The sequence below is a fragment of the Festucalex cinctus genome, chromosome 15 (genome assembly GCF_051991245.1).
Source record: "Festucalex cinctus isolate MCC-2025b chromosome 15, RoL_Fcin_1.0, whole genome shotgun sequence".
Taxonomy (NCBI): Eukaryota; Metazoa; Chordata; class Actinopteri; order Syngnathiformes; family Syngnathidae; genus Festucalex; species Festucalex cinctus.
In genome coordinates, this window is record NC_135425.1 from 12206331 (window position 1) to 12222960 (window position 16630).

General features: G+C 31.2%; 1 protein-coding gene across 1 annotated transcript in view; it reads left to right on the forward strand.

Moving 5' to 3' along the window:
- Positions 1 to 16630, forward strand: part of bmpr1bb (bone morphogenetic protein receptor, type IBb) — a 69068-nt gene that overhangs the window by 26858 nt on the left and 25580 nt on the right. Inside the window, exons 4-10 of the mRNA XM_077496820.1 lie at positions 2504 to 2672; positions 2839 to 2944; positions 4177 to 4276; positions 5738 to 5834; positions 6129 to 6273; positions 6589 to 6781; positions 8996 to 9293. Coding sequence (XP_077352946.1) covers positions 2504 to 2672; positions 2839 to 2944; positions 4177 to 4276; positions 5738 to 5834; positions 6129 to 6273; positions 6589 to 6781; positions 8996 to 9293 — 1108 coding nt within the window. The remainder of the gene's footprint in view (positions 1 to 2503; positions 2673 to 2838; positions 2945 to 4176; positions 4277 to 5737; positions 5835 to 6128; positions 6274 to 6588; positions 6782 to 8995; positions 9294 to 16630) is intronic.

Genomic DNA, 16630 nt, shown 5'->3' on the forward strand with positions numbered 1-16630 from the left:
TGAATGTCGTTATTTTAAACACAATTTAAAGTTAGTTTGTTTAAAAAATAAAAACATGAATCAAACACAAACATGCTGAATAAGACACATCCAACTACACATATGACAAGGATTAACGTCCTTATAACTTCATTAACGGCACCCGGCACACAATCAGTGAACAATATACAGGTTTATGCAAAAAAAATTTTAGGACAATATTTGTACAGATGCGCCCCACAATTTAGGGCTGGCCCACAAATAGCGAAAATCTGCATGTAATTGACGGCAATGTTTTACAAATTATTTTACAATTTTACCGATCCGGCCCAATTGCGAATATATTTTCCTCCATGTGGCCCCTGAGCTAATATGAGTTTGACACCCCTGATCTATATGATGCTCACACGTTACAAATGAGTAGACCATAACAAATATCTTAAAAATTAATAATTATTTGTCTCCGGTAGGTTACGTAAAAAATGATGTTGAGAACTTTTTAGCATTAATGCGGAGAACACTGGCGAAATGTCACAGTAACATACATCCAGTATGTGTGTGTGTTATGTGGAGGAGCAGCCTGTGGAATGTGTGGGGGAAGTGGATCAGATTTCGGGGTGACCTTGAATGCGGTCAGCGCTGACACAGCAAGTCTGTTTGTTGGCTTGCGCATAACATCAAATTGTCTAAAGATGATTTTCTTTTGAACAATGAGCTTTTATCACATATCAGTATAATAATGCTTTTGGTTCCATTTGACATCCGTTCTGAAAATGCTACCTTGGCAACGATATTCTCAGTTAACAATGTGAAACAATTTCTTTTTGTGGCTGTAATTTGCTTTGCTGCACAACATTACTGTACCACGTTTTGCAGCAGATGTGTGGATGCTTTACTTTAATTCAATTGTTAGCTTTATTTGATTTTCCCTTTTCTTTTATTAAGCGGTCCTTTATGTATATAATACTTGAAAGAGTTATTTTTGGTGAGTATAGTGTGAACATAGCCAAACACTCCCACCTTCACATGCGGTTTGCATTTACAGCCTTGCGCTGATCTCCAGACATGATCATAAGAGGGAGTAGCATTGCCCTGGAAAGGTTTTGCTTTGATGGTGACAACTCCTCCAAAAAATATGATGTCAGCCTTCTCTGAGTGTGCTGCCCTTGCACCGGTTGATTAAAAAAACAAACGCTGATACAAGGCGAAGTGTATCTAAAACGGTTTGTTGACCTCAAGAAAAGCATTCCTTTTGTGTGCACTTTGCAAACTGATTAAAAAAAAGACAGGAAAAAAAGGAGATCTGAAGGAGTGTGCAAAATTCCCATTAAGGCAGATTATCTTAGAGGAACATGCGTTGCATCTTCAAGAGCACAACAAATGTAACTCGCATCACACGGTCTCCTTTTTTTTTCTTATTGTTATCGTACTTACTTTCAAATGTATTCTTAATGTTCATTTTGACGTTTCATGGGATGATACTAAATGAATCATCATCAACACAATGACAAAAGTATTGCTTTTATCCTTAGAAAGGCTTCACTTTTAGTACAGCTCTCATAATGTACCTCAAGCTGTACTTAATATTGTGGCAATTCTGCAAGCTGGAACTGGTAATTGCAGTGTGCATTCTGTCCACTAGAGAGTGCCCCATCACTAGCCGTAAACAAGCTAATAGGTGGTAGATTTTCTACAAAAAATAAAGTTGGGTTTTATTGGGTTGTAGAAGCCCCTTGTCTTACCCTGTTATCTTTGCGTAGCTTTGTTTTACATTTCATTTTGAGGTCAATTACATTTTTCATATTGATTTTATTCTGATTTAAATGACTAAATGTCCTTTTCCATTTTAACATTTTATTTGATTTTAAATGAATTTGCCATTTTACATTTGTTTGGCATTTATCGGTGTTTCATTTTAGTTAAATTACACTTTACATTTACTTTTATTACTATTAGACTTAGACTTAGACTTGACTTTATTGATTCTATTGTATTTATATTTAATTTTTTATTTTAACATTTTCTTTAAATTGAATTGAACTTTTTAGTTTTTTTTAAATCTTATTTACATTTTATTTAAATTTTATTTTATTACATTTTGACAAAAAATACATCTTATATTTTATGTATGCTTAGTTGAAATTGATTTTAAAAAATCAAATCATTTATTTTTCTATTGTTTAATCATTTATTTTTTGTGTTCACATTTTTTATTATTATTTTAGAGTTTTCTTTTAACTGAATTTGAATGTATTTTTGTATAAACTGATTTGAGTCTTTGAAAAAAGCAAAACAAACGGGTATTATAGTAAGAAGATTTGTAATTTTGATTTCTTATTGATGTAGTGAATCTTATTCTCCTGTCAACATCATCATGTTGGTCGCTTGAGTCCGCACGGGATGTCGTTACCATGGAGACAGCGGCAAAAACGCTAGCTTTTCAGCCCAGTCCTTGCCTGGATCCTTGAACCTTACATTTGCATATTTATTTATTTATTTTTTATCTTTCTATATGTGTTTGCAGGCAACTTGTTGGACAGCATGCTGTTGAGGAACGGCTGGAAGCCGGAGTCGGAGAGCAGGACCAAGGAGGGCAGCAACGGCAGTAATGCGGCAACCGTTACAGTCCAAAACATGCTGTGGTGTCACTGCAACCAGCACTGCCCTGAAAACACTGCCAACAACAGTTGCATGTACGGTGCAATACATTCAGTATGAATGAATTATGAACAGTTCTAAATAGCAGTCAGGCTCAATTGTTCAAAATCCGAGAAATGAACTTCCAAAATAAAACTCCACCATCGTCACATTTTTATCAATTGTCATTTGATGATGCTGAAGGTGGATGTTGTTTGTCAGGACGGACGGTTACTGCTTCACCATGGTGGAGGAAGAAGAGGAGAGCGGCCGGGCCGTACTCACGTCAGGCTGTTTGGGACTGGCTGGCTCGGAGTTCCAGTGCAGAGTAAGTTATCTTCGCTCCATCTCGTCTTTCTCAAAGAGGCATAACAAAATCCAAACCAAATTGACTCGTTCTACATGACAGTATAGCAAGATACGCATCGAATCGTCTTTTGAGTAGTTATCTTCAAAGGAAATGCCACATTTCTGTTTGTAAAATGACAACTATAAACTCACCCTCTCAAACTGAGCAAAACCATAATTGAATTAAATCGGAATTCCAGTGAATCAAGTTAAATAGAATCGTTCCATTTTAGATTCGAACCGGCCTTGATCGTTATCACCCCGATGTATTGAGACATGTATCAAATTGTCTTATTGGAAAGATGCACACCGCTTGTACCTACTAAACAGGTTTTGGGTTTGGGGAAGGACTTAAGGTTCGGGCTTTCCTGCCATTTTAGGCCAAATAACCAAAAATCTGTGTGGAGCCTCAAAACATTTGAAGATTGTGATGAAGGCAACAGTGTGTTAGTGTTAGTCAAATGTACTCAGGGCCCAAGAACTGCACTACACAAAAATATGACAGCAGCATCCAATACGTAGACATCTATTTTCTTCTACCTTTCGTCTTCTGTTTTTATTCATTTTCTATTCATTTTTGTGCCAATTTTTTTTTTTTATTTTTTTTTTTTTACATTTTATGGCTATTTTTTTCTGGCTTTTTTGCTATCAATTTTCCCACACGTTTGGTAATTTTGTGGCATTTTGTGGCAACATTTTATTTTCTGCCTTTTGTATCCAATTCTCTGACTTTTTTTTTTTTTTTTTTTTTTTGCAGTTTCATGGACATTTTTTGGTGATTCTGCTTTTCCTCTTCTTTTTTGGACATTGTATGGTCACTCTGGACATTTTAGTTTTTTTTTTTTTTTTCTCATAAACTTTTTTTAATCAACCTTTTCTTTTTTTTAAATGACAAATTTGGACTGACATTTTTTTCATATTTAATTACTCTTATTTTTATAAGAATATTTTATCTAAAAAAATAAGAATAAATATCTAAAAAATATCTTGTTGCAGACCCCTGGGTTAGGTTTTGAAGTCAGTGTTGGGTTGGGTTTAGGTTTCGAGTTAGGGTTACTGGTTGGTTCTGAATTCCAATGGTTAAGACTACCAATTCTCTCCATGTGTTCTTGTGCACTTAATCAACTGTCTACCACCGTGACACTTTTGTGTTGTCGTCATTATTCCTGGAGTGTGGCATCCCTTTTGAGGTACCGTGTTATTTCTGGATAGGACATGTGGAACACTCGCTCCAGGAAAGCTTTGGAGTGCTGCAGGGGTCAGGACTACTGCAACCGCAACCTTCACCCGACTCTTCCTCCCTTGACCTCAGGTGAGACATGCGTATATACTGTGTATTTGGTCTAAAATTGAAGATGTGAGAATCAATAAGGCATTGAATGAAAAATTCTGATCAATTACCATCGCTATCCCCCAGATGTGTTTACCGAGATGTGCCTCTGGCATGACACTCAGTAGCAGCCTCTTTGCAAATAAACACCTTTTTCAAATAAACATCTGGTAATGCCTACAGTTGAGCAAGTAAACGCCCCCCGGCTGCTGTTTACGGAAATGCGACATGTGGGAAAATGAATGCGACCTTATTGTCGGGTTGTAGTGGAGCGTTGAGGGGTGGTGATGGTATTGGGCGCCTGTAAAGGGGTTGGGAGGGGGGTAGTGGCAGGCGAAACGGAACCTGCTGGCTCGGCTTGTTCTCTCACCCTCTAATGAAAAGGACAGCCGCTCCCCGGGGCCCGCTTCAGTTTCTTGACTGGAGACGGATGAGAGATGTCTGTCAGTCCATCTGTTTCGCTCTTGCTCTGGCTCTCTGACACAAATAGATGCACATGCGTGTGTTTTCTCGCTATCACACTTTGATTCCCCATCAAACACTTTGTTTTAGCCTTTAGGAAGGAAGTGGCAGCAGATTTGTGAAGTTGCTTGCAGCGAAAGGGAAGGTGTTGTTTGTCCTGTTGGCGTCTATTTCTGTCGGAAAAACAAACATTTGGATGAAAAATACCAGGTGATGGATTCATCATTAACTGAGTTTGTATAGTTTTCTTATATTTATTAACTCGTTCACTGCCGAATCGTGGGGGAAAGATCGGGTCTTTAAGAATTTTTTTTCAAAATATATTAATTTTATTTAAATGTGTGTCTCGTATATGTTTTACTGTATATGAAAGATGTCAGGTAGAGAGTATTAAAAAAAATTGGAAGCACTTTTTTTTGTTTTTTTCTCCTTAATACGTTGCGGAGGTATCACATCGGGCGTGGCGTGGCTCAGTGGTAGAGTGATTGTCTCCCAACCCAGAGTTTGTGGGTTCAATCCCATGCCATTGTGACCCCGTTGATGTATCCTTGAGCAAGATACTGAACTCCGAGTTGCTCCTGATGCTGCGTCATCAGTAGGTGAATGAGTAGTCAAATATAAAGCACTTTGAGGGCCTTGCTAGGTGATAAAGCGTTTATATATAAATGAAGTACCGTTTACCATCGGGTCTCAGACTTGGACTCGGATGCAAAGAAATGTGATTGGTACCCTAACGCATACAATATATATGCACATATTGGATCTCATTACCAGAGTTTGTGTGCGTGAGTGACAGGATCATGACCGCCTGAAAGTTTAGAGCCCCTGAGCTGCTTCTGCAGGCATGTCAGCGTGACATGTGATCTTGGTACGGCGATGCGATCGATCCTTGCGGATGCACGGTGGGGGGGAACGCGGCCCTGTGGAGGGGAAATTGGGAACATTTAGTCAAAATTATGTTTTGTTTTTTGTTTTTTTAAGATTATGTGGACAACGGTGTCCATTACTTGGCCCTCCTGATCTCCATCACGGTCTGCAGCGTTTTCTTCGTAATCGTCTTCATCATCTGCTGCATCAGGTAATACTCAACTCTGTGTTGTCACCACCTAAAGTAGTATTATAAGAAGCATTTGTACTTTACCATATTTAAGTAGGCTTAGTTGGGAGAATATTATTTTTCTGATAACTTTTTACTTTTGCTGCCTAAATTTGACATCAGTTATCCACTCAAAACAAGGAAGCTAGAATTAAAACCTTTCCCTACTTTTGTAGAAACATAAATTTCAGTCTACTTGTTTGTTTTTTTTTAGTACAGGAGTTCAGTACTTCTCCTTTCCCTTGCTTACTATCTGTACTTGTTGCATATGTTTAGATACAAGCGTCAGGAGTCTGAGCCACGCTACAGCATCAACTTGGAACAGGATGACTCTTACATCCCCCCGGGGGAGTCACTCAAAGACCTCATCGAACATTCCCACAGCGTTGGCTCTGGTTCGGGCTCAGGGCTCCCCCTACTGGTAGGATAAAAGCACTGCACCTTCCGCATGCAACAGAAAAAAATGACATTTTTGGAATATGGTATTTTAGATTGGATTTTTTAAAAACATATATTTTACATAGTTTTGTCAAGTAACTTTGTATTTGTTTATTTTCCTACCATTTTGACTTTTTAGCTGAAAATTCATACATGAGGCTGACATTCAAATAATGTAAACAAAACTTCCAAAGGTGCACAGCAGTGTAACAGTGACTAGTTGTAGTAGAAAGCCCCAAATCAAACCTTGCTGGTTCAAAAGATCAGGATGTTTTTTTTGTGTGTGCGGCGTCACCAGGTCCAGCGCACCATCGCCAAGCAGATTCAGATGGTGAAGCAGATCGGGAAGGGCCGCTACGGGGAGGTGTGGATGGGCAAGTGGCGAGGCGAGCGGGTGGCCGTCAAAGTGTTCTTCACCACCGAGGAAGAGAGCTGGTTCAGGGAGACGGAAATCTACCAGACCTTCCTCATGCGACACGACAACATTCTGGGTGAGACGTCGCCACAGAAGCTTCATCACTTTGCAAATTCAGAAAGCACGTCAAGATGGTGCAACGTGAAACAAAACATTTACCGTGGCTTGCAATCAAATTTTTGCTTTGACTAGCAAGCACAAATTTGAGATACTCCGAATGTATGGTTACAGCAGATTGACGTCGGTTCACAACAAGCAACAGTTTGGCACACGTTGAACAATTCCTCAGAGAGGAAGCTTCAGCTGTTCAACCCCAGCTGACGTTTGTCAAACATACAACTAAGAGAATTACATGAGTTGCTCAAAGAAACTCCACAAGCTTAATGCTATCACATAATGGGAAACGCCATAGACAAGTTAACAAATAGCTAACATATGGTACAGATATTAGAGCATGGAACGTATTAAGCTTTTATCTCTGTACCAGAAAAAAATACAATGACATGAAAAAAGTTGGCTGCTATTTTTAGATTAATTTATATTATCAAAAATAAAATACATATTGCATATTTTAGTATTTTAATAAAAATTATGTAGAAATAAATATACTATATTAATATATATATATATATATGTGTGTGTGTGTATATATATATATATGTGTGTGTGTGTATATATATATATGTGTGTGTGTGTGTGTATATATATATATATATATATATATATGTGTGTGTGTATATATATATATATATATATAATGTGTGTATATATATATATATATATATATATATATATATATCTATATATATATATATCTATATGTATATCTATATATCTATATATATATCTATATGTATATATCTATATGTATATACATACATTTTTTTTATTTGAAAATTATTTGATATCAATGTTTCATATTTTTAAAAAGATAATTTAGTAATATAAGAAAAGGTCAAACATTAAATTCAAATCCATTAAAATAACGAATATTTTCATGAATATTAGGGGTGTGAATTGCCTAGTACCTGACGATTCGATTCGTATCACGATTCACAGGTCACGATTCGATTCGATACCGATTAATCCCGATACGAATGGTCACGATTCGATACCGATTAATCCCGATACGAATTTATAAGTCGATTGTTGCGATTTTTTTTCATTCATATTTAGAAAATACTAATCAGTAAGCTTGTAGAGTGTAAGATTTATATGAAAATGTATTATTTATTTATCTGAAATTTCAGTCTTATAGAGGTTGTAATCTGTTTCATGTTTGAACAGCATTAAAATAAAAATATTAAGGCTTAATGTGCCGTTCATATAACATTCTTCCATGCTCAAGGTGTGAATCCTAAAAAAAAAAAATAAAAAAAAATCGATTCTGCCGATTATTGAATCGATTCGAGAATCGCGCGATGTAGTATCGCGATATATCGCCGAATCGATTTTTTTTTAACACCCCTAATGAATATATTAACATACTTTGGATGACAAATTTCACATTGATATGCAGTATATTTGAGTTGAATTGCTTTAAAAATAAAAATGGAAACAAACATTTAAAAACATATAAAATAAAATATTTCCCTTGGAAACAAATATGACAAATAGCTCATATATAATACAGATATTTGAACATGGAACATATTAAACTTTTTTTTTTTTTTTTTTTTTTTTTTTTAATAGAATGTCATGACGTTTGCTGCTTGTCAAAATAAAGTGTGATGTTTTATATGCGTATGTTTAACTGTATATTTTAGTATTAATAAAATAGACAATTGCTATATAAATAATAATAAATTATACTATTTTGAAATGTATTGAAACGCATATTGTTTCATATTTAAAAAATAATTTATTATATAATTTAGAAAATTAATTATTAATTAAAAATAATGAAGACAAGTCAAAAACATTCAAATAAATATTTTTATAAACGTATTAACTTACTTTTGATAAATTTCACATTGACATGCAGTTTGATTTATAATGCATTAAAAATTAAAAAAATCAAAATAAAACCCCCCCAAAAAAATTCCTATGGCAATATAAAATTATGCATAACAATTTTTTTTTTTTTTTTTTTATGGAAGTCATAACAAAATACAAAAAAAAAAATACTCCAAAATTAAAGTCTTGTACCCTTGAAAAAGCAATACTCTGAAAAAATATAAATTTTTATATCAGCATAAAAAATCAAATTAATTACTATTATTAACTAATTAACTTTATTATAGTATTCATTGGTGTTGCATCTTATTCCTTTCCACCTTTCCGCCGTCAGGCTTCATAGCGGCCGACATAAAGGGCACGGGCTCGTGGACGCAGCTGTACCTGATCACCGACTACCACGAGAACGGCTCGCTGTACGACTACCTCAAATGCAACACGCTGGACGCCCGGGCCCTGCTCAAGCTGGCGTACTCGTCCGCATCCGGCCTGTGCCACCTGCACACCGAGATCTACGGCACGCAGGGCAAGCCGGCCATCGCCCACCGAGACCTCAAGAGCAAGAACGTGCTGGTCAAGAGGAACGGGACGTGCTGCGTCGCCGACCTCGGCCTGGCCGTCAAGTTTAACAGGTCAGCGCTCCGCCGTCGTTACCGTGCGCTCTCGCTGCTGATTGGCTCGGGGAGATGATTGAACGCTGCCATCAAAAACAGCTCTTAAGGTAATATGATGTCCTTGTATGTGGGCAAGTAGAGCCGATGTGCTTCCAGCGGGTTTTTTTTTTGTTTTTTTTTGTTTTTTTTAAATGGGACAAACAGAATGTCAATCACTAGGCCACGCCCCTTAAAAACCCTCCTCACTTCCTTGGCACCAATATGTCACAAAATGGTGCCCAAGCACTACTTTTATATTAGACGGGGTAGGCTGTTCGATCGTGAAGAAAATATTAATAAATTATTTGGGTAATCTAATAATTGAAATCACGATTAGGACGATCCTTTTTTTGGGGGGGAGGGGAAGCAAATGTTTTTTTAAATCGTTAAAAAATAAAAAGAAATTGGTTGTTTGTTTGTTTTTTAAACGGCTGACTATACATGGTCTTTTTAAAAAAAAATGTTGTTACATGGTTGTTTAACAAAAAAACAAAAAACGCCTTACTAGACATTGTCGTTAAAAAAAAACGGCGTTTTTTTTAAACACGTCTACATACCTATGAATGCTCTTTTTTTTTTTTTTTTTTTTTTTTAAAGATGTTATGATAGAAGGTTGTTTAAAAAAAAAAAAAAGAAAAAAAAATGCCTTACTGTACATGGTAATTTAAAAAAATGCCTTACTATACAGAGTCATTTTTTAAAAAAAAACACGCCTTACTATACATGGCCTTTTTTAAAGATGTTATGAGACATGGTTGTTTACAAAAAAAAAAAGCCTTACTATACATTGCCATAAAAAAAGAACGCCTTACTTTACATGGTTATTTAAAAAAAATGCCTAATGACATGGTCTTTTTACACCTTACTATTCATGGTCTTTTTTTAAAAATGTTATGATGCATGGTTGTTTAAAAAAAAAAAAACACCTTTAGTGTACATGGCCATTTAAAAAAATGCCTTACTTTTTTTTTTTTTTTTTTTTTTTAAACACGCCTTACTATACATTGTCATGTTATGATACATGGTTGTTTAAAAAAAAAAAAAAAAAGCCTTACTATACATTGTCATAAAAAAAAAACAACACTTTACTGTACATGGTCATTTAAAAAAATGCCTTACTATTCAGTCATTTTTTTAAACTCGCCTTAGTAAACATGTTATTTTTTTTTTATTTTTTTTTTTTAAATGTTATCATATATCGTTGTTTAAAAAAAATATTAAAAAAAACGCTTTACTGTCCATGGTCATTTAAAAAAATTCCTTACTATTCAGTCATTTTTTTAAACTCGCCTTAGTAAACATGTTTTTTTTTTTTTTTTTTTTTTTTTAATGTTATCATACATCGTTGTTTATAAAAAATATTTAAAAAACGCTTTACTGAACATGGTCATTTGAAAAAATGCCTTAATGCCTTTTTTTTTCAACTCCTTACTAAACATGTTTGTTTTTTTTAAATGTTATGATACGTGGTTGTTAAAAAACAAAACAAAAAAAATCCCTTACTATACAGTCATTCTTTTTTTCCAACATGCCTTACTACATGGTCTTTAAAAAAAAAAAAAAAAAATGTTATGATACATGGTTGTTTAAAATAAATTAATTAATCAGCGCCCTACTGTACATGGTCATGAAAAAAAATGCCTTACTATACATAGCCTTTTTTTAAAAAAAATATTACGATACATGGCTGTTTTAAAAAATAAATAAATAAGCGCCTTACTGTACATAGTCATTTAAAAAAATGCCTTACTATACATAGTCCTTTTTTTTTTTTTTTTTTTTTTTAAACACGCCTTACTATACATAGTCTTTTAAAAAAAATGTTATGATACATGGTTGTTTTAAAAAAATAAATAAGTGCCTTACTGTACATGGTCATTTAAAAAAATGCCTTACTATACATAGTCCTTTTTTTTTTTTTTTTTTTTAAACGCCTTACTATACATAGTCTTTAAAAAAATATTATGCTACATGGTTGTTTAAAATAAATAAATAAATCAGCACCCTACTGTACATGGGTATTGAAAAAAAATGCTTTACTATACATAGTTTTTTTTTTTTTAACGTGCCTTACTATACATAGTCTTTTTTTTTTTTTCAAAAAAAATGTTATGATACATGGTTGTTTTAAAAAATAAATAAATAAGCGCCTTACTGTACATGGTCATTTAAAAAAAAAAAGCCTTACTATACAGTCTTTTTTTTTTTAAACACGCCTTACTTTACATTAGGGGTGTTAAAAAAATCGATTCGGCAATATATCGCGATACTACATCGCGCAATTCTCGAATCGATTCAATAGGCGGCCGAATCGATTTTTAAACTTCCATTTTTAATGGAAGAATATTCAACAAAACGTCTTACTTCAGGTTAGGGTTCACACCTTAAGCATAGAAGATGTTATTTTAATGGAACATTAAGCCTTAATATTTTATTTCAATGCTGTTGAACATGAAACAGATTACAACCTGTATAAGACTGAAGTTTCAGATAAATAAATAATACATTTTCATACAAATCTTAGACTGTACAAGTTTACTGATCAGTATTTTCTAAATTAGAATTTAAAAAAATCGCAACAATCGACTTATAAATTCGTATCGGGCTTAATTGGTATCAAATCGAATCGTGACCTGTGAATCGTGATACGAATCGAATCATCAGATACTAGGCAATTCACACCCCTACTATACATGGTGTTTTTTTTTTTTAAATGTTATTATACATGGTTGTTTTAAAAAATAAATAAGCGCCTTACTGTACATGGTCATTTAAAAAAATGCCTTACTATACATAGTCATTTTTTTTTTAAACATGCCTTACTATACATAGTCTTTTTAAAAAAAAATTTTAGGATACATGGTTGTTTTAAAAAAATAAATAAATAAGCGCCTTACTGTACATGGTCATTTCAAAAAACAAATGCCTTACTATACATGGTCATTTTTTTTTAAACACGCCTTACTATAGATGATCTTTTTTTTTTTTAAATGTTATGATACATGGTTGTTTAAAAAAATAAATAAGTGCCTTACTGTACATGGTCATTTAAAAAAATGCCTTATTATACATAGTCTTTTTAAAAAAATGTTATGATACATGGTTGTTTTAAAAAATAAATAAATAAGCGCCTTACTGTACATGGTCATTTAAAAAAAGCCTTACTATACATAGTCTTTCTTTCTTTTTTTTTTTTTTTTTTTTTTTTTTTTAAAAACGCCTTACTATACATAGTCTTTTTTAAAAAAAAATTATGATACATGGTTGTTTAAAATAAATAAATCAATCAGCGCCTTACTGTACATGGTCATTTAAAAAAATGCCTTACTATACATAGTCTTTTTTTTTTTTTTTTTTTTTTTCTAAATGTTATGATACATGGTTGTTTAAAAAAATAAATAACCGCCTTACTGTACATGGTCATTTAAAAAAATGCCTTACTATACATAGTCATTTTTATTTTTTTTTAATGTTATACATCGTTGTTTAAAAAAAATATTTTAAAAATGCCTTACTGTACATGGTCATTTGAAAAAAAAAAAGCCTTACTAATACATAGCCTATTTTTAATGTATTTTTGTTTATTTATTTATTTATTTATTTATTTATTTTTTAAACACGCTTTAATATACATGGTCTTTTTTTAAAAAATGTTATGATACATGGTTGTTTTAAAAAACATAAGCTCCTTACTGTACATGGTCATTTTAAAAAAATGCCTTACTATACATAGTCAGTTTTTTTTTTAAACACGCCTTACTATACATAGTCTTTTAAAAAAAATGTTATGATACATGGTTGTTTTAAAAAATAAATAAATAAGCGCCTTACTGTACATGGTCATTTAAAAAAATGCCTTACTATACATAGTCTTTCTTTTGTTTTTGTTTTTAAACACGCCTTACTATATAGATGGTCTTTTTTTAAAATGTTATGATGGATCATTAAGAAAAAAATGCCTTACTATACATAGTTTTTTTTTTAAACGCCTTACTATACATGGTCTTTTTTTTTTTTTAATGTTATGATACATGGTTGTTTAAAATTAATAAATAAATGAAGCGCTTTACTGTACATGGTCATTAAAAAAAAAAAAAAAAAAAAAAAAGCCTTACTATACATAGTCTTTTTTTTTTTTTTTATTTAAACACGCCTTACTATAGATGGTCTTTTTTTTTTTTATTTTGTGATACATGGTTGTTTAAAAAAATAAATAACCGCCTTACTGTACATGGTCATTTAAAAAAATGCCTTACTATACATAGTCTTTCTTTTTTTTTTTTTTTTTTTTTTTTTTTTTTTTTTTTTTAAACACGCCTGACTATACATAGTCTTTAAAAAAAAATGTTATGATACATGGTTGTTTAAAAAAATAAATAAGCGCCTTACTGTACATGGTAATTTAAAAAAAATGCCTTACTATACATGGTCTTTTTTTTTTTTTTAAATGTTATGATACATGGTTGTTTAAAATTAATAAATAAATCAGCGCTTTACTGTACATGGCCATTAAAAAAAAAAAAAAAAAAGCCTTACTATACATAGTCATGTTTTTTTTTTTTAACACGCCTTACTATAGATGGTCTTTTTTTAAAAAAATGTTATGATACATGGTTGTTTAAAAAAATAAATAAGCGCCTTACTGTACATGGTCATTTAAAAAAATGCCTTACTATACATAGTCTTTCTTTTTTTTTTTTTTTTTTTTTTTTTTTTTTTTTTTTTAAAACACGCCTGACTATACATAGTCTTTAAAAAAAAATGTTATGATACATGGTTGTTTAAAAAAATAAATAAGCGCCTTACTGTACATGGTAATTTAAAAAAAATGCCTTACTATACATGGTCTTTTTTTTTTTTTTAAATGTTATGATACATGGTTGTTTAAAATTAATAAATAAATCAGCGCTTTACTGTACATGGCCATTAAAAAAAAAAAAAAAAAAGCCTTACTATACATAGTCATGTTTTTTTTTTTTAACACGCCTTACTATAGATGGTCTTTTTTAAAAAAAATGTTATGATACATGGTTGTTTAAAAAAATAAATAAGCGCCTTACTGTACATGGTCATTTAAAAAAATGCCTTACTATACATACTTTCTTTTTTTTTTTTTTTTTTTTTTTTTTTTTTTTTTTTTTTTTAAACACGCCTGACTATACATAGTCTTTAAAAAAAAATGTTATGATACATGGTTGTTTAAAATTAATAAATAAATCAGCGCTTTACTGTACATGGCCATTAAAAAAAAAAAAAAAATGCCTTACTATACACAGTCTTTTTTTTTTTTTTTTTTTTTTTTTTTTAAAACACGCCTGACTATACATAGTCTTTAAAAAAAAATGTTATGATACATGGTTGTTTAAAAAAATAAATAAGCGCCTTACTGTACATGGTAATTTAAAAAAAATGCCTTACTATACATGGTCTTTTTTTTTTTTTTAAATGTTATGATACATGGTTGTTTAAAATTAATAAATAAATCAGCGCTTTACTGTACATGGCCATTAAAAAAAAAAAAAAAAAAGCCTTACTATACATAGTCATGTTTTTTTTTTTTAACACGCCTTACTATAGATGGTCTTTTTTAAAAAAAATGTTATGATACATGGTTGTTTAAAAAAATAAATAAGCGCCTTACTGTACATGGTCATTTAAAAAAATGCCTTACTATACATAGTCTTTCTTTTTTTTTTTTTTTTTTTTTTTTTTTTTTTTTTTTTTTTTTTTAAACACGCCTGACTATACATAGTCTTTAAAAAAAAATGTTATGATACATGGTTGTTTAAAAAAATAAATAAGCGCCTTACTGTACATGGTAATTAAAAAAAAATGCCTTACTATACATGGTCTTTTTTTTTTTTTTTAAATGTTATGATACATGGTTGTTTAAAATTAATAAATAAATCAGCGCTTTACTGTACATGGCCATTAAAAAAAAAAAAAAAGCCTTACTATACATAGTCATGTTTTTTTTTTTTAACACGCCTTACTATAGATGGTCTTTTTTTTAAAAAATGTTATGATACATGGTTGTTTAAAAAAATAAATAAGCGCCTTACTGTACATGGTCATTTAAAAAAATGCCTTACTATACATGGTCTTTTTTTTTTTTTTTCAATGTTATGATACATGGTTGTTTCAAATGAATAAATAAATCAGCGCCTTACTGTACATGGTCATTAAAAAAAAAAAAAAAAAAAGCCTTACTATACATAGTCTTTTATTTTTTTTTTTTATTTAAACACGCCTTACTATAGATGGTCTTTTTTTTTAAATTTTATGATACATGGTTGTTTCAAATAAATAAATAAATCAGCGCCTTACTGTACATGGTCATTAAAAAAAAAAAAATGCCTTACTATACACAGTCTTTTTTTTTTTTTTTTTTTTTTTTTTTTTTTTTTTTTTTTTTAAACACGCCTGACTATACATAGTCTTTAAAAAAAAATGTTATGATACATGGTTGTTTAAAAAAATAAATAAGCGCCTGACTGTACATGGTCATTTAAAAAAAATGCCTTACTATACATAGTCTTTTTTTTTTTTTTTAACACGCCTTACTATATATAGTCTTTTTAAAAAAATGTTATGATACATGGTTGTTTTAAAAAAATAAATAAATAAGCGCCTTACTGTACATGGTCATTTCAAAAAACAAATGCCTTACTATACATGGTCATTTTTTTTTAAACACGCCTTACTATAGATGATCTTTTTTTTTTTTAAATGTTATGATACATGGGTGTTTAAAAAAATAAATAAGCGCCTTACTGTACATGGTCATTTAAAAAAATGCCTTACTATACATAGTTTTTTAATTTTTTTATTTTTTTTTTTAAACACGCCTTACTATACCTGGTCTTCTTTTAAAAATGTTATGATACATGGTTGTTTAAAAAAATAAATAAGTGCCTTACTGTACATGGTCATTTAAAAAAATGCCTTATTATACATAGTCTTTTTAAAAAAATGTTATGATACATGGTTGTTTTAAAAAATAAATAAATAAGCGCCTTACTGTACATGGTCATTTAAAAAAAGCCTTACTATACATAGTCTTTCTTTTTTTTTTTTTTTTTTTTTTTTTTAAACACGCCTTACTATACATAGTCTTTTTTAAAAAAAAATTATGATACATGGTTGTTTAAAATAAATAAATCAATCAGCGCCTTACTGTACATGGTCATTTAAAAAAATGCCTTACTATACATAGTCTTTTTTTTTTTTTTTTTTTTTTTTTCTAAATGTTATGATACATGGTTGTTTAAAAAAATAAATAACCGCCTTACTGTACATGGTCATTTAAAAAAATG